The sequence below is a fragment of the Pelobates fuscus genome, chromosome 5 (genome assembly GCF_036172605.1).
Source record: "Pelobates fuscus isolate aPelFus1 chromosome 5, aPelFus1.pri, whole genome shotgun sequence".
In the NCBI taxonomy this organism is placed as follows: Eukaryota; Metazoa; Chordata; class Amphibia; order Anura; family Pelobatidae; genus Pelobates; species Pelobates fuscus.
Genome location: NC_086321.1, coordinates 181,903,319 through 181,921,493, shown reverse-complemented (window position 1 = coordinate 181,921,493; position 18,175 = coordinate 181,903,319). Strand labels below are relative to the sequence as shown.

At 43.0% G+C, this 18,175-nt stretch overlaps 1 protein-coding gene across 1 annotated transcript; it reads left to right on the top strand.

The window, feature by feature from the left end:
- The first annotated feature begins 3,320 nt into the window (after window positions 1-3,320).
- LOC134612096 (olfactory receptor 2D3-like) lies at window positions 3,321-4,259 on the top strand. Its single transcript, XM_063456473.1, has one exon. The coding sequence runs from the start codon at window positions 3,321-3,323 to the stop codon at window positions 4,257-4,259; it is 939 nt and encodes a 312-aa protein (XP_063312543.1).
- The last annotated feature ends 13,916 nt before the right edge of the window (window positions 4,260-18,175 follow it).

The following is an 18,175-nucleotide window of genomic DNA, read 5'->3' as shown; positions in this document are numbered from 1 at the left end:
TCTCTGGGATTCCTGGGCTCCCGGGACGAGGAGGTGCTATCTCTCAGCATTGGGTTCCTGGTGTCGCTGGTGTTTGGAACGGGATACCGATCCCTTTACAGGTCCTGTATCTAGCGTGCTGAATTTCTTGTCTCATCTCTTTGACCTGGGTCGGTCATACCGCTCGGTTAACGTGGCTAGGTCAGCTATCTTGGCGGCGCATGTCCCGCTTAGAGGTTTTACCATCGGCCAGGATCCGCTAGTCTGCAGGCTCCTGCGTGGAATGAGGCTGGCGCACCCTACGGCGCCCAAGTACTCTTCCCTATGGGACGTATGTTTTTGGCGTAAGGTTTTGGCGTTCCTTTGGGATTGGCCTGATAACCAGGACCTTTCTCTTCGCCAGCTTTCAGCAAAATTTGCCCTCTTGTTGTGTCTGGTCTCGTTCAGACGTGTTTCGGATGACCGGGCCTTCGATGTCTACGCTTTCTCATTTTCTCCAGAGGGGTTCTCCTTAAAGGTGGTTAGACGTACCAAGTCGGATTCGACGGTTGTATCATAACCTTACTTCAAGGATTCGCCTAAGCTTTGCGTAGCGAAGGCACTGGCTCGTTATGTTGCGGTTACCGCTCCTTTGCGCTCTTATCATTCTGGACAGTTGTTGATTTCGTATGTCAGACCCCACAAGCCGGTCTCGCCCCCTACCCTGGCTCGATGGATAAGATGGCTTTTGGCTCTGGCGGGCGTGAATGCGACCTTCAGAGCGCATTCGGTTAGGGGCGCCGCAGCTTCCGGAGCCTTTATGGCGGGCGCTTCCCTTCAGGACATTTTGCATTTGGCGAACTGGTCCCGTGAAGAGACTTTTTGCCAATTCTACTTTAGACCGTCGGACCATGCTTCTTTTGCTTTGTTGTCGGAGCGTTAAAACAGCAAATATGAATCCTCCTGTCATGCTATAAAATTGTAGATTATACTAGCTTTAGTGTAACTATAATCTTAATTTTATTAATGACAGGAGGCGAATATTTCCCACCCAGTTTAGTTTCTTCCCCCCCCCCCCCCTTGTTTGGATGGATTGCATTGATTGTATTTCTGTTGAATTGTCTGGTTACCTGGGCTATGTCTGGTAGTCTGGGGTGATGTTTGGGGGAAGTTGGGGGAAGTGTCTGTTATATTGTATTGACGGTAATTAGTGATGGATTTCATGTCTTTTATTCTATCAGTACTGGATTGTGGGATTTATGTTTTATCAGTACTTTTCGTTCACTAATCAGTGTTTTTCGACTCTGTTTATTTCATTTCAGTTTAATGGTTCGACTTCAGTTCATAGAATCGGCTGTTTGGCAGGATGAAGATCAAGATCATCCGTTATCCGAAGTTTTTCCAGATGGCATTCATTGTTACGTTATATTTTTCCTTTATTTAGTTATTGTCATTGTTGTGTACGTTACGTTGTCGCAGCATGAAAGAGGAAATGGTGGCTTAGGAGGAGCCTTATATAGCTACCTTATGTTTTTGACTTTGGTGTTTATCTCTCTATGTTAATGTGCTGCTGTGGAAAATTAAGATTATAGTTACACTAAAGCTAGTATAATCTACAATTCACACACACAAAACATACACATTCATAGATTACAAAACTATGTGCAATATTACAGTCCAGCCACAATCTCAATTTACATTTTCTAAGTAAACTTCTCACAAATTGTATCACAGTTTTGCAAAAATGTATCATCCTACTTGTTGTGCTAATTATTCCCTGACTTCAGGTCATATTTTTCCTACGTGTTAAAATAAAATGCTGTTAGGTGCTATATGTATTGGGAATTAATTAATATAACAGGAAATATCTCAGGAGGTTTAGCATATGAACCACAGAGACAGGGGCATAGAATATATAAGCTTCTTTTAAACTAATCTTGTATCAATGGTGAATGACACTGAATGTAATTACATTTTATAATTTTTATAATTAGTTTTAAATGGACGCTTTTAGTGTACTTTGACTAACGTATTGCATTTTGTTCTGCAAATGAATAATAGCTATTATCTACCCTGAGGTAAGATTTGATTCTGTAGAATCACTGAATGCTGATGGTAAAGGCATCGGCATCTAGATGTTAAACACGTAACACTGCACATTTAAAACTAAATTGGTACTGAGGTTAGAGATATGCTAATAACATATTACTGATGTAACACGCACAGAGAGCTAAAACAATACTAGATGGACTAGCATAATATATATCATTATTAAATTATGATGTACTAAATTAATGAGGCAAAACAAGTTGGAAAATATGTATTCTTTACAGTCTTCTCACAAACAACCCACTTTAAAGGGACACTATAGTCACCAGAACAACTACAGCTTATTGAATTTGTTCTGGTGAGTAGAATCATTACCTTCAGGCTTTTTGCTGTAAACACTGTCTTTTCAGAGAAAATGCAGTGTTTACATTACAGCCTAGTGAAAACTTCACTGGCCACTCATCAGATGGCTGTTAGAGATCCTTCCTGGGTCATGGCTGCCTAAAAGGCATCCAAACATTCAGTATCTCCACCCTCTGCATGCAGACACTGAACTTTCCTCATAGAGATTCATTGATTCAATTAATCTCTGCGGAGATGCTGATTGGCCAGGGCTGTGTTTGAACCATGCTGGCTCTGCCCCTGATCTGCCTCTTTGTCAGTCTCAGCCAATCCTATGGTGAAGCATTGTGATTGGATCAGGCTACCACTTCTGTTGATGTCAGCAGACAACTTGCTATTCTGAGGCAAAGAGCATGCATATCTACAGCCTCAGGCTTGAATACAGTAAGATTTTGCTATATTTATGGAGGCATGAGGGGCCCAGGGGTGCTATATGCTGGTGTTAACACTAATGGGTAAGGAATACATGTTTGTGTTCCTGACCCTATAGTGATCCTTTAACATCTGTAATTGAAGAAAGAAACATGTGTTTGGTTAACCATTGTTTAATTTGGAAACAGTGTTATATTTTAGAAAGTATTAACAGATTTACTCTTTTTCATATATTAAAAATAGACTCTTCTTTACACACAATTATTTAACTTTTTTATTTGGTATAAGCAGATTTTTTTCATAGATTTGAAAAGCATGCAATCTCATGTTATATTTCTACTGGGTGCCTTTGCATACCTCGAGATTTATCAAAAAACATATACATCACAATAATATCATGTAATTATTTAATTTTATTTTAATACACATCTATCCAATGTCTATAGTGCTTGTAATCTTGATTCATAAATCAATGCTTGCATGGATATTTGAGTGCAGCCATATTTTTCTATATTTCCATATTTGAGTCTTAAATAAAAATGAGCAATCTCACCAATGTCGATGGGTTCATCCTTAATGCCTTTTCAAACAAAATGATGCCAAATACATTGTATTTTCTGTTGTTCCTACTAATTTACCTTATTACAGTGTTTGGAAATATATTGATTATTTGTGTTAGCAGCATTGATTTCCACCTTCGGACGCCCATGTATTTTCTTCTCAGTAATCTTTCTTTCATGGATGTATGTTACACATCTATCACTGTTCCCCAAGTTATGGTTATCCTCTTTTTGAACCCCCCAGTGATTTCTTTACGAGCATGCATAAGTCAACTATATTTCTTCCTTACCTTGGCAGCTTCTGAGTCATCTTTATTGGCTATGATGGCCTATGACAGGTATGTGGCCATTTGTAGTCCTTTGCGATATGCAGCGATTATGAATAAAGAAGCATGTCTCCAAATGACAGCAGGTACTTGGTTAATAGGATGTATTTATGGAGCCATTCACACCATTAATACTTTCAGATTACCATTCTGTGGGCCCAAAATACTAAACCACTTCTTCTGTGACATTCCTCCCTTGTTAAAGCTTTCTTGCATTAATACATACTCCAATGAGGTGACTATTTTTGCTGTTGGTGGCTTCCTTATGCTTGGATGTTTTCTCCTAATCTGTGGGTCTTACATGAATATCCTCTTATCAGTCTTGAAGATCCCAAAAGGAGAGGGAAGAGGAAAAGCATTCTCCACCTGTATATCTCATCTCATTGTTGTCCTGCTCTTTTATGGTAGTGGTAGCTTTATGTACATGCGTCCAAAGTCTAATATTCTGGCTGATAAGGAATGGATTCTCTCAATATTCTATACCAGCATTACACCTCTACTGAACCCACTTATTTACAGCTTAAGGAATAAGGATATTCAAAAAGCTATAGTGAAACAGATAAACTACAAAATAATGCACATATTTAGGTAGTCTAAAACAGATTCTCATAATCTCACAATGATCAAGGTATTAAGCACACATAAATCATGTACTAATGACTAAAATGTTGAGACATTGTTTGAGACATCTACTTTTTCATGGTGGTTACCAGGAATGAACTGTGAGGTTGATTCACTAAAACAAATTGCGGTGAGTTGAACATTGAATTTGCAAATATTAGGCTAAAAACGACAAAATGTAATGAAACAACCTGGTTTCTCTGTCTAATCAATTATTCTGATCCTGATTTTAACAAATGATATTCCTTTAAATTAATGAGCAGCTATTAAGTCAGATTGGCAGGGTCGCCTTTTTTTTTTTTTAATATTTTTTTTGTATGTATCTTTCTTCATCTACATCTGGGTGGCCTCACCTCTTGCATTGATAACTGCATTTGGAATTGGTCTTGACTGAAACCATTTTTTTCTTTATTCAGAACAATCTGAAATGTTTTATTTTTTGCTTTCCTTATACTTATTATTTTCTTATAATTTTGTATATCACTCTATTATCCTACAAGGAGAAATATTTATTTTGCTGGGGTGGCCAATTTATGCATCTAAAAAAGCAATTATTATGCCTACATTTTGTAAAATTAAAAAAGAGTTTACCACAAGAGTTTACCACAAGAGTTTTACCACAATGCATCATTCCTATGACCTGTAGGTGAGTTACAAAATGAGGAGGATTGTGTCATGAATGAAGTACATATATTTGAATGGGAGATTATATTAACCCAAACTCACACAGATTATAATACCTTTCTCAAAACTAGTCATGGGCTTTGCACTGCCTCTTAAAACCACCTCTCCAAGTACTATTGTTTTGTTTAGAGCCCTTGGTTTATACAAAAGGGTCTATTCACTAAACTAAAACTGGGTATTGTAGAGAACTGAAATACATGTGCCATTTTTTTTTACAAATATCTGACCTGGTAGAACACTCACTTCTTTTGTATTCACTTTTATGTTAACCCCTTGAATAATTAGTGATTATTGCTGGAGGGAGCATAAAACATTACACATGAAATGGCCTTTCTGCAAGTTCATGTAACAGAGTAGAATGAAAAACACAACATTTGTAACAAAGTACTGGCACTTCTCTATAGGTATTTGTAAGGAAAAGGTCGCCATTGTGGGAATTCAGATTCCCAAAATGTTAATGGAATTTAAAAATGTTTACTACTGTATTATACTGCATGTGGCTGCAATGACTGAATAAAATTGACTGACCAAGACCAATGATCACTATATAAAATGACATGTCAGGCAGAAATTGTAGCCTGTAAATTTGTTCTGAACTATTCCTTGAGGTCTAAGTGTGTCATAGTCTGTCTTCTCACCACTCTATCAGTCCTCCACTGGTAAGTGAGGACTGGACAATAATAGGGCAGCTAGTATCAATTCTTATACCATTAAGAGATGTGAGAAAATGTGAGCCACAGTAATGCCAGTGTGGAACACAGCATCCCCTTGTTCACCAATCTCCTAAAAATAAAATACAAATTAAATTACCCCTGCTGCTGTGGCTGCTGCTGCGCTCCCTTTTTTCAAATGTCTGGTTGTACTATTTCCAAATACCATTATCTGTGTAATGGTTTTGCCCTGCCTGGTTGATTTTTGCTGTGTGGCTTTGCCTGATACCTCTGCAGATGCAAAATGTCTTTAAATTGAAATATTTTTTCTAAATTTCTAAAAGTATTCTAAAAGGTGGTGCTAGTGGTGTATACTTTGTAATGGTTATACGTGCCTTCCATTCTAGTGTTTTTTAGAGGCATGTCTGCAGTGTAGCTATGACTGCTACCTCTAAAGGTGCAGTTGGGAATAGCTGATAGAGAACTATTTTTTTTTCGCACTGAAAGTCAGTCACTGATACTATAGACTGGATGTGTGAGAAAGCTTTGTCACGGTGGAAGGGGTGAGTGTGTGGTCCATTGCTCGCTGACATGTTTCTTTCATTTGTAGAAGCATACAATAGCGTTATTGGCAGCTTATGTCATGGGTGTTTGTGATGGAATGTGTCCTATCATTATTGAAGTGTTTGTCATGATGATTGACCACTTGGAGAAGAAACCCAGATGACACAATTAGTGATCTAAACAAGAAGCTCATCAACCCCAACAGGTATATTCTTATATTAAGAAATGAAGATGCATCTGTAGTTGTATAAATGTAGGTGAACTACAACAATCAACACTCATGCCTTCTTATGGAAGAGATTGCCTTTCCACCATGTCCATCATTAAAAAAACATCTCTGTCACCCTCCCCCCACCCTCCTATCCCCGCCTCTATCCAAAATGAGTATTCCATAAAGATAGACTTTTTATGAAATACTCATATTCATAGGCATGCGCAGCCTTTTGCATAAGGGTGTGCACCCTAAAGCACAAACACACATGCCGGGTGTATATGTATGTGTGTGTGTATATATATGTATGTGTGTATGTGTGCGTGTGTGTGTATATATATATATATATATATATATATATATATATATATATATATATATTTATATACACACACACACATATACAAACATACACTGCTGTGTGTGTGTGTGTTGTGTGTTTGAGGATGCTGTGTTCTGTGTGTGTGTGTATGTGTGAGCGAGTGCTGGTAGTGTGCTGTGAGGGTGCTGTGTGTGATAATGCTGATAGTGTGTATGAGGGTGCTGTGTTTGTGCAAGGGTGCTGTGTGTCTCAGGAGTACTGTGTTTGTGTTTGAGGGTGCTGGTAGTGTGCTGTGTGTGTGTGTGTATGTGTGTGTGTGAGAGGGTGCTGTGTGTGTGTGTGTGTGTGAGGGTGCTGTGTCTGTTAGGGTGCTGTTAGTGTGCTGTGTGTGTGAGGGTGCAGTTAGTGTGGTGTGTGTGTGTGAGGGTGCTGTGTGTGTGAGGGTGCTGTGTGCGTTTGTGTGAGAGGGTGCTGTTAGTGTGCTGTGTGTGTGAGGGTGCTGTGTGTGTGAAGGTGCTGTGTGTGTGAGTGTGCTGTTAGTGTGCTGTGTGGGTGAGAGGGTGCTACACAGGTTTCCCAGGACAACTTGCACGCACTTGGCTACGAAGGGGAGAGACCTCAGCTCTGCGCCAAGAGGAGCTGTTGGCAGTTAAGTACAGAGACAAGAAGGATGTGTACCTTCTTACCACCATCCACATTGTGAGGACTGTGGAGGTCTCTGTATGTGGCAGAGCTGAGAGCACAAGGAAGCCAGTGTGCAGCAAGGCCTATAACCGGCATATGGGTGAGGTTGATCTGCAGATCAGCTGCTGCAGCCCTACCTAATTATACACAAGACAAGGACCTGGTACAAAAAGGTTGCAATCTACCTAATGCAGATTGCAACCCACAACACTTTTTTGTTGTTCAACTGACTTTTTTACAGTTTCAGCTCCAGATAATTTCGGGGATTTTGTACTGTGATGCACCTGCTCCCAGGGCGGTGATGGGAGAGAGCAGAGTTGGGGCTATGCATTTTATTTTAAAAATTCCCCCTACTGGGGGTGGAGCTAGCTGCAGACCAGCAAAGACGCATGGTGAAAAGCTCCGTATCAAAATAAAGCAAAAACCCGATTAAATGGTGGAAATTGGGCACATTGCTTCCCTGAACCTTACCAACAGACTGAGGAGAGGATAATGGGTAAAAAAAATAAGAAGCCAAGAGCGGACAGAACCCCCCCTTAGCCACGACATCAGAGAACTCCTGCGGAACTCGCAAAAGGCTGCAAGTGAAAAAATGGCGCTGGGGGAGGAAGAATACTCCTCAGGAGACTTCTACCCGGACCTGGGAGAAGGCGCTCTGGCAAACCAGCCCGCAGGGCTCAAGCCCAAAACACCACCAGCAGAGGAACCGATTACAGAAACCCTGCTAACTAAAATGTTCACGGAGCTCAGAAAGGATCTAGCTACCGACCTCACACACCTCAAGGAGGCCTTGGAAGGGGCCACCACAAGGTTACTCATTTGGAGACAAAAGCAGACAATCATGACACAGGACTACACAATCTGGAACAAAAAATGTCGGCCCTCTACACACAACAAGTGGGCACGGCGGAGAAGGTGGAGGCCTTAGAAGACCAAAGACGGAGGACCAACTTAAAGGTCAGAGGGGTACCTGACAATATAGGGCTAGCCGACTTCCCACACTATGTGAGGCACCTAATAGCAACACTACTGCAACCCAAGCAGGCCAAACTCGTGAAGATTGATGCACTGTTCCGCTTGCCCAAACCAAACGGCAGACATTATAGTAAAATTCCAAACCCAACAGGACAAATCTGCAGTCATGGCAGCAGCCCGAGGGAAAACCCCTATATCATTTGAAGAATCTCAACTACTATTATTCTCCGATATAACGAGAGGAACTCTAAACTGGCGGAAATCACTCCAACCCAGTTTACTACTCCTGTGGTCCAACAACATCCAGTACCACTGGGGTACACCACGCCTCATAACCTTTACCTCCCAAGGAACTCTGTACCGTGCTAGGAGCCCACAAGAACTTGCCACTCACCTGGGCCAACTGGGCATGACAGCACCGCACCAAGAAACCCACGACCTCACCGTCCAGGCTGGACCCTACCACCGCAAGGGAATTCATACCCAGGTCATCCCAGCGTGCCAAACCAGCAAGCAACATCACCTGCACAGGCCTCAAGGCGAGCGCACCCCTCCTTCCACTGGGAAGCACCAGACTCCTAAAATCAGTGACTATACTCATCTAGTTAAAATTGTTCTTAATATAGCTAAAAACTGTTTCTTGCTTACACCATACTAATGTAAATTGTTTTCTGCTTACACCATACTAGCGTAAATTATTCTCTGCTCACACCATACTAGTGTAAACGGTTCATTGCTTACACCATGCCAGGGTAAATTGATCTCCGCTCACGCCATAGTAGTGAGAAATGCTCTCTGCTTACACCACACTAGCGTAAATTGTTTCCTGTTTGTACTATACTAGTGTAAAATGCTTCTGCCTACACCATGCTAGAATACAGCAAAAGAGACCAAGACCTTTTACCTTGGACACCCAAGCCCGTTAAAAGTTTTAGATACTCATCCCCACCTATTATGTGGCTACCGAAAATTGAATCCCATCTGGGCACTGGCCCTGACTACCCACCACCCCCCTCCATGTACAACACAGCCTAGCAATCAGTATGATCCACAGCCAAGTACCCTTGGAGGGGGACCCATCCCAAACCTGGAGCACTTCAGCACCTGAGAGTTAGGAATATTTACCAAACAACAGTATTACTCATGTGCCCAGGGGACCGGAGCTACGTTGTGCTGTAATAATGCCTTACTATGCCTACACAGGCGACCAATTAACACTCTAGGTCACCAGTTACCTGAATCATCTACACTTGTTGAACCCTTCATATGTTACCAATCATGATTTCTCAAAAAACAAAAGTGCAATGTTTCTTAAACCACACTAATGTTAATGTATGCATACATGTCTGTTTTTGCCAGCTGTCGTGGCAGTTTGAACAGGGTTGTTCACAATGTGCACAAATAAAATAAAGAATTTATCAAATTCCCCCTACTGCGGCAAAGCAGAATCCCTAAAAAAGATGCAGAGTCTGTTTTAAGAGGGGGCAGAGAAAATATACTGTGTATCACTGTCCTGATTACCCTGGACAGCTTTGACTCTGCATTGGGGACTGCTTCAAACGATACCACACACTGGTCCATTTTTTATTTTTTTAACATTTGCCGTTCAGTTCTTTTTGTGTTTTTTGTGCATGGGGGGCATGGGTGTACTAAGGAGGCCTTGCAGAAAACAACCTGGAGTGTTTTCTTGCAATAACCAACAACAGGCTCTCCTTAATCACAGCCAAAATGCAATGTGCGTGTAAAAATGAAAATTGAACAATTACCACCACGCACTTTCTCCAATTTTTTTTTTGGCTAAAACAGTTGCATCAAAGCACTCCATATACAATATCCTGGGGTTACCTACGTTTCAAATATATACACTTTCATGACAATAAATAAAACTGGGGTACATGATACGCCCCAAGCTAAAGATAAGCCTATCAGAAGAAATACTCTCAATTTCAACTCAAATTACAAGGCATACAATTGTAACTGGACCTTCCCAAAATCCTGGCAAACCTATGCATGGGGGGCATGGGATTACTAAGGAGGCCTTGCAGGAAACAACCTGGAGTGTTTTCTTGCAATAACCAACAACAGGCTCTCCTAAATCACAGTCAAAAAGCAATGTGTGTGTAAAAATTAAAATTGAGCAATTACCACCACTGGCTTTCACCAATTTTGCTAAAATAAGGTCTTTTAGCCCCCAGAGAAGCCGACACACCTATACATGGGTGGTATCGCTGTGCTCAGGAGATGTTGCTGAACACATATTGGGGTGTTCTTTGGCAGTGACCCTTAACTTATAGATTTACTAGCCATAACAGAAACCTGGCTCTCCCCCTCTGACACTGCCACCCCTGCATCTTTGTCCTTCGGTGGTCTCCAACTTACCCACAACCCAAGAAACTCTGAATGTAAAGGTGGTGGTGTTGGGTTTCTCCTCTCCCCTCACTGCTCTTTTAAACCTCTTCCCACCCCCCCTTCTCTCTCTTTCCCATCATTTGAAATACACTCAATTCGCCTTTTCAAACCCTTCTCTGCTAACATTGCTGTTATTTACCGTCCCCCTGGTTCCCCTCTTCTCTTCCTTGACCACTTTGCTGCCTGGCTACCCTATTTCCTCTCTTCTAACATTCCATCCCTAATTCTCGGGGACTTCAATATTCCTATAAACCCACCTTTGACCTCTGCAGCCACTAAACTACTTTCAATGACTTCCTCCCTCGGGCTATCGCAGTGGGCAAATTCTCCCACCCATGTAGCTGGCAATACCCTTGACCTAATCTTCACTTATGCATGTACAGTATCTAATATCTGCAACACTCCATATCCACTCTCTGATCACCACCTCTTATCATTTGCTCTCACATACCCCCTCACCCAAAAACCTCAGCCTAACCCCCCTCAACTCAGGAGGGACCTTAATTCTCTTGATCTCCAACAGTTGTCAGCTGACATTGATTCACAACTGCTGTCCGTCCATCCCTTCCCTCTCCTGTCCTTCACAGGCCATCTCCATATATAACTCTACTCTTACATCTGCCTTGAACACTGCAGCGCCACTCCAAACAAGCACCTCGAGGAGGACCCGCCCCCAACCATGGCATACTAAATCAACGCGCTACCTGCAAAGATGCTCCCGTTGTGCTGAACGCTCCTGGAGGAAGTCTCGTACACAATCAGACTTTCTCCATTATAGATTCATATTGTGTTCATACAGTGCAGCCCTTGCCCTTGCCAAACAGTCCTATTTTTCCACTCTCATTAGTTCATGTTCCCGCAACCCCAGGCGTCTCTTTCACACCTTTAATTCTCTTCTTCGCCCTGCTGTGGCCACCCCCAAAACTAACCTTACTGCTGATAACTTTGCATTTTACTTCACTGACAAGATTGAACAGCTAAGGAAAGAATTCTCCCCTCCTTGCCTTTCTGTTTCTCAATCACACATAGATCATGCCTTTCCTACCCTTCAAACATTCTCCCCAGCTACTGACCAAGAGGTGGCTGCTCTTCTTTGCTCCTCTCGCCCCACCACTTGCCCGCTCGATCCTGTCCCATCTCACTTTATTAGATCTCTCTCCACTTGTCTTGTGCCTTCTCTAACACACATATTCAACTGCTCGCTCTCTTCTGGCATCGTCCCTGCTGACCTTAAACATGCCACTGTAGTACCTATACTAAAAAAACCATCCCTCGACCCATCCACCCCCTCTAACTACCGTCCCATATCCCTGCTCCCTTATTCCTCAAAGCTTCTGGAAAGACTTGTCTTTACCCGTGTGTCTCATTTCCTCAATTCCAACTCTCTCCTTGACCCCCTTCAATCTGGCTTCCGCCCTCTCCACTCTACAGAGACTGCCCTTATCAAAGTTACTAACTACCTAATCGCAGCTAAATCCAAAGGCCACTACTCCATACTAATTCTTCTTGACCTCTCAGCGGCCTTTGACACCGTTGATCATGCTCTCCTTCTTCAAACTCTTCAATCGCTTGGTCTCTGTGACTCTGTCCTCTCATGGTTTTCCTCTCATCTCTCCCAACGCTCATTCAGTGTCTCCTTTTCTAATGATACCTCCTCCCCTTGCCCTGTCTCAGTTGGCGTTCCCCAAGGCTCCGTCCTTGGTCCCCTTCTATTTTCTCTTTATACTGCCTCTCTTGGCAAACTTATTACCTCTTTTGGATTTCACTACCACCTGTACGCTGATGACACCCAGCTATATCTCTCCTCCCCGGACCTCTCCCCTGCCGTCCTGCAACGTGTCACTGCTTGCCTTTCTTCCATCTCTGACTGGATGTCCTAACGCTTTCTGAAACTCAATCTCTCAAAAACTGAGCTCCTTGTCTTTCCTCCTCCTAATACTGATCCTCATCTTTCGCTCTCCCTCCAAGTTTGTGGTACCAACATTAGTCCATCCTTGCAAGCGCGCTGTCTTGGCGTCATACTTGACTCTGGTCTCACCTTTGAGCCTCACATCCAGCATGTTGCCAAATCCTGTAGATTCCATCTTAAAAACATAGCCCGCATCCGCCCCTTTCTTGCACCAGATACTACCAAGGAGCTTGTCCATGCTCTAGTAATTTCCCGCATGGATTATTGTAACCCTCTCCTGATTGGTCTTCCCAATAGCCGTACTGCACCCTTACAGTCCGTAATGAATGCTGCTGCTAGATTGATTTTCCTCTCTAGTCGTTTCTCTCACACCTCACCCCTCTGCCAGTCCTTACATTGGCTTCCTGTATGCTATAGGAGTCAATTCAAGGTACTAACTCACACCTATAAAGCACTGAACAACTCTAGCCCCTCTTATATCTCCTCACAGATCCATAGGTATGTCCCTTCTCGGTCTCTCCGTTCTGCCCGTGACCACCTCCTGTCCGTTGTCCACACTCGTACGGCCAACTCGCGCTTGCAGGACTTCTCACGGGCGGCTCCCTTCCTATGGAATAGCCTGCCTACCGCCATCAGACTCTCCCCTAGTCTTGCATCTTTTAAGAAGTGCCTTAAAACCCATCTCTTTAGGAAAGCTTATGGCCTCCAAGACTAACCCTTACCTCACATACCTGTCTCTTGCCCTCTCCTAAAGGGCATCCCACCTTATTTGAATGTAAATTCCTGTCCTAATGTGTTTTACACCCCACCTCCTATAGAATGTAAGCTCGTTTGAGCAGGGTCCTCTTCAACCTATTGTTCCTGTAAGTTTATTTGTAATTGTCCTATTTATAGTTAAATCCCCCTCTCATAATATTGTAAAGCGCTACGGAATCTGTTGGCGCTATATAAATGGCAATAATAATAATAATAATAATAATAATAATAATAACCCCTTAAGGACCAAACTTCTGGAATAAAAGGGAATCATGACATGTCACACATGTCATGTGTCCTTAACGGGTTAAAGTTCTCAGTACATATATTCTTAAATTGCTATGTCTCAAAAGAATCAACAATTATTATTATTTATTTTTTTAATTTGGCATAGATTGGTGGTAAAATGGCTGCATGAAAAGATTCAAAATACCCCAGCTTTAATACCTTAGGTTGTCTTTTTAAAATATATATATACATGTGAAGGGTTATTCAGGGATTCCTGACAGATATCAGTGTTACAATGTAACAATGTTAATTTTGAAAAAAAAAAGGTTTGGAAATAGCAAAGTGCTACTTGTGCTTATTGCCCTATAACTTTCCAAAGAAAGCTAAGAACATGCTAACATTGGGCATTTCTAAACTCAGGACAAAATTTTGAAACTATTTAGCATGGGTGTTTTTGGCAGTTGTAGATGCGTTACAGATTTTGGGGTCAATGTTTGAAAAAGTGTTTTTTTTTTTTACATTTTTTCATCATATTTTAAATTCTTTTATAGTAAATTCTATGATGATGAAAATAATGGTATGTTTAGAAAGACCATTTAATGGCGAGAAAAACAGTATATAATATGTGTGGGTACAGTAAATGAGAAAGAGGAAAATTACAGCTAAACACAAACACCACAGAAATTTAAAAAGAGCCCTGGTCCCAACGGTAAGAAAATTTAAAAACGGCCTGGTCACTAAGAGGTTAATGTAAGTCACTATTTATTGTACTGTATTCGCTGTTTCTTCCCAAGCTGGGGAACTGACATGCTTGACATGCTACCAATATTATCTTTAGGCTGAATGAAAGGTCAGTTTGTTTGGATAAAATTGCTATTTACTTTGGTGCGGCTGAAGCTTTGGTGCAAAGTATATAGGCAATCATGCTGGACATTTTTTCTTGAAAGATTTTAATTGTGTATACCCTTTTCTACACAGTTGACCCCTATTGCTTTCTATAGACCATCTGGCAGACCAAAATGGGCATTAGCAAAGAGGCTTGTCTGTCTGAATGGTTGACTTTACAGTAATGCTGTTGTGTAACTACTAATACTATATTATTATGTAGTAAAGTCTTACTATATTATTATGTAGTATAAATCTATCCTCTGGTTCATCTGCTTGTTCACCTAAAACCTCTTCCATTCCCTTGCTGGTTCGTCTATTTATTCACCTAAAGCCCCTTCCATTCCCTACCTGCAAAATGGCACTTCGGATACAGTCAAAGTGTTGAAGTAGTCGAACACATGGCGGCGGCCATCTTATTTAGTCGAACGTGTTGAGCGGTGTTTTGTCGTCGAGTTCATGGAACTCAAATTGGATACGCAACAGCACGAACACCGCTGAACTGCTGAACAGTTACCTTCCAGAGAAATGTGACTATTATTTCATATAGTCGAACCACGTTCGGTGAATTGAAGCCCACAAACAAGAGACACACTTTAACTATGGCCATTCACCATTCCATTCGGTAATTTAAATGCAATTCGACTGTTTTAAATAGACCGGCCTCACAGCCTAATTCTCTGGAACTATTTTGGGCATGAAACCATGCGTGAGGTCAGTCAAAAGAGACTTCCATGAATTTCCTGAACAACTGCTCTGATCTGGCTAAATTTTGGATATGTTGTTCATCCAGATCAGGGCTATCAGTGGATATAACTTACATTTATGGGGATATGTTACGTTTTGGGGTGCTTTCTATACTTTGTGTAAAAATGAGGTTTTTTTTGCAAGGGGATAATTACCGTATTTATCGGCGTATAACACGCACTTTTTCTCCCTGAAAATAGGGAGAAAATCATGGGTGCGTGTTATACGCCGATATCCCACATTTACTTACCTGTCTTGAAGCGTGGGCCGGCTTCACAGCGCGCACCGCGGAACTGGAACTTAAATTTCAGGTTCCGGTTTCCGGCGGGACTGAAAGGAAGTGTGCACACTATTGTGTGCACACTTCCTTTCAGTCCCGCCGGTACTGGAACTTAAATTTCAGGTTCCGGTTTCCGGCGGGACTGAAAGGAAGTGTGCACACTATTGTGTGCACACTTCCTTTCAGTCCCGCCGGAAACCGGAACCTGAAATTTAAGTTCCAGTTCCGCGGTGCGCGCTGTGAAGCCGGCCCACGCTTCAAGACAGGTAAGTAAATATGGGACAGAGGGAAAGTGCACTAGGGGACACTATGGGAGGGGGGGGACACACATTATGGGGGGGTGGAGAATAGTATGGGAGGGGGGGAAGAATACTATGGAAAGGGGGGGGACACTATGGGAGGGGGTGGAGAATACTATGGGGGGAGAGAATACTATGGGAGGGGGGGGGATTACTATGGAAAGGGGGGGGAACACTATGGGATGAGGGGGGGGAATACTATGGGAGGGGTGGAAATTTCCTGGAATTTCCTTCTGGAAATGAGGTGCGTGTTATACGCCGGGGCGTGTTATACGCCGATAAATACGGTAAGTTAGTACATTATCTACCTTAATTTTATCACAGGCAGAGGGGAGGGATTGTGTGCTGTATGTGGGAGTGTCAGACATTGTTATATTGTTCTTATTGGTCTGTACAGTTTGTAATGCGGTGCTCCATCAGGTCCAGGGGGTGTGCCTCTGGCCTGGGGAATTGTATATATTAAGCCATCCTGTACCATTAAACCTTCAGACCTCTTCACCCTCAATACTGAGTTCTGTCTCTTATTGTAGGGAGCTGCTATATCACTACCAGGGATTGCTATACTCGATATACCTTGGATAATCACTAACTCTTTTATGTTGTTCCTGTTTGTGACAGACCCATCCGTCTGGACTAAACTTATTGGGTTCGTCTGATTTGCCCAGTACTTATGGTCCCTGAGAGATCATGCGAAGGGTTGTGACTTTGTGCAAATGACATTTCAAATACAGTGGAAACAACAAAGCGCCAAAGCTACCAAAGTCCTCGAGGTGGCCGACATCGGACAAAGGACCACGTGGCGGCGGCCATTTTAACTTCGAACCCGCCGACCCGTACTATCGACGATACTTCGACACTTCAACGAAAGTCGAAGTACCGACCCACTTCGAACGGGACTTAGACATTTTTAGGCCAGCAAGTGACCGACCGCACAGCCCGAATCCAGGGAACTATTTTGGGCAAGAAAAGGTACCTGCGGTCGGTCGTAAACGGACTTTCGAGTAACTTTTTATTCACTGAAGGGATTGGTGTGATTTTTGAGAATGTTTATGTTTTAAGTATGCTGAATCTGAATATGTGCCTCTTATGTGAATATGATGGATGGGTTGGAAGTTATGAAAGTTGTATAAAAGTATATTTCAAACTGTATGTATAATGGGATTATGTGTCACACCAAGGGGAGGGAATGTGGGGGATGTACCATCGATGCCAGTGGTTGTTTTATGCCTCCCCTTGGGTGTGGCCTCTGTGTGTGAAATGCAAATAAAAGGCAGGCTGGCTGATCCAGTCCTGAGTTCATGTTTTACCCTCATAATGGAGCTTGGTCTCGTTATTGGGGGAACCGGGATTACAAGTGACTAAAGACTGTGTATGGAGCTCGGAAGGTGGTACCGTAACAACTGGTGGCAAGCGACGGGATGATCCTCAACGCCCAAAGAGACCACTACGACCAGGAATAAATGGAACTACAATACCAAAACCTGAGAAGAGCCACCCTAAAAGACTTATTGGAACAAAGGGGTGGACAGGCCAGTAACCTCAAGAAGAGGGACATTCTTACTTTATTGCTGGAAATGGATGGAGTACCAGCGGCAGAGGGAACCAATGGACCCAGCCCAGACGACAGAACCCCCGAGGAGGCAAGATTTGACCGGGCGGTAAGAATTAGGCTGGCCCATTATGGCCCCAACCCCTCCGCGGAGATCATCACCCAGGTTCAAGCCGCTGTGGAGGCCAACCTGCTACGCCAAAACGGTGCTGCAGCAGCCCCAGTCACAGCAAACCCGGGGGACAAACAGAAAGTGCCATTTGCGGCCTTCAAAGCCTTCAGTGAGACAGAAGGAGAGATTGACGGGTACCTTGCGGATTTTGAGCGGCAATGTGCCCTGCACAAGGTACCCCCAGAAGACTGGGTTGCTATACTGTCCGGCAAGTTATCCGGCCGGGCCAACGACGCTTTTCGGGCCATTCCGGATGAGGAGATCGGGGATTATGTGACCGTCAGGGAAGCTTTACTTGCCCGGTATGCCGTTACACCCGAGGCATACCGGAGGAGGTTCCGAGACACTGTGAAAACAACTGGGGACTCATACGTTGAATGGGCATGCAAGGTACATCGCACAGCCGCCCACTGGATGGCGGGGTGCCAGGCGGTGTCAGGAGAAGAGGTGCTGCAGATGTTTTTATTGGAACATTGCTTCGACAAATTGCCAACAGGGGTCAGAGAGTGGGTAAGGGACCGTAAACCTTCCACTCTACACGAGGCGGCTCGCTTGGCCGATGA

Bases quoted from the DNA above. Each gene is read 5' to 3' on its own strand.
- LOC134612096 (XM_063456473.1), top strand. From the start codon at position 3,321: ATGAGCAATCTCACCAATGTCGATGGGTTCATCCTTAATGCCTTTTCA.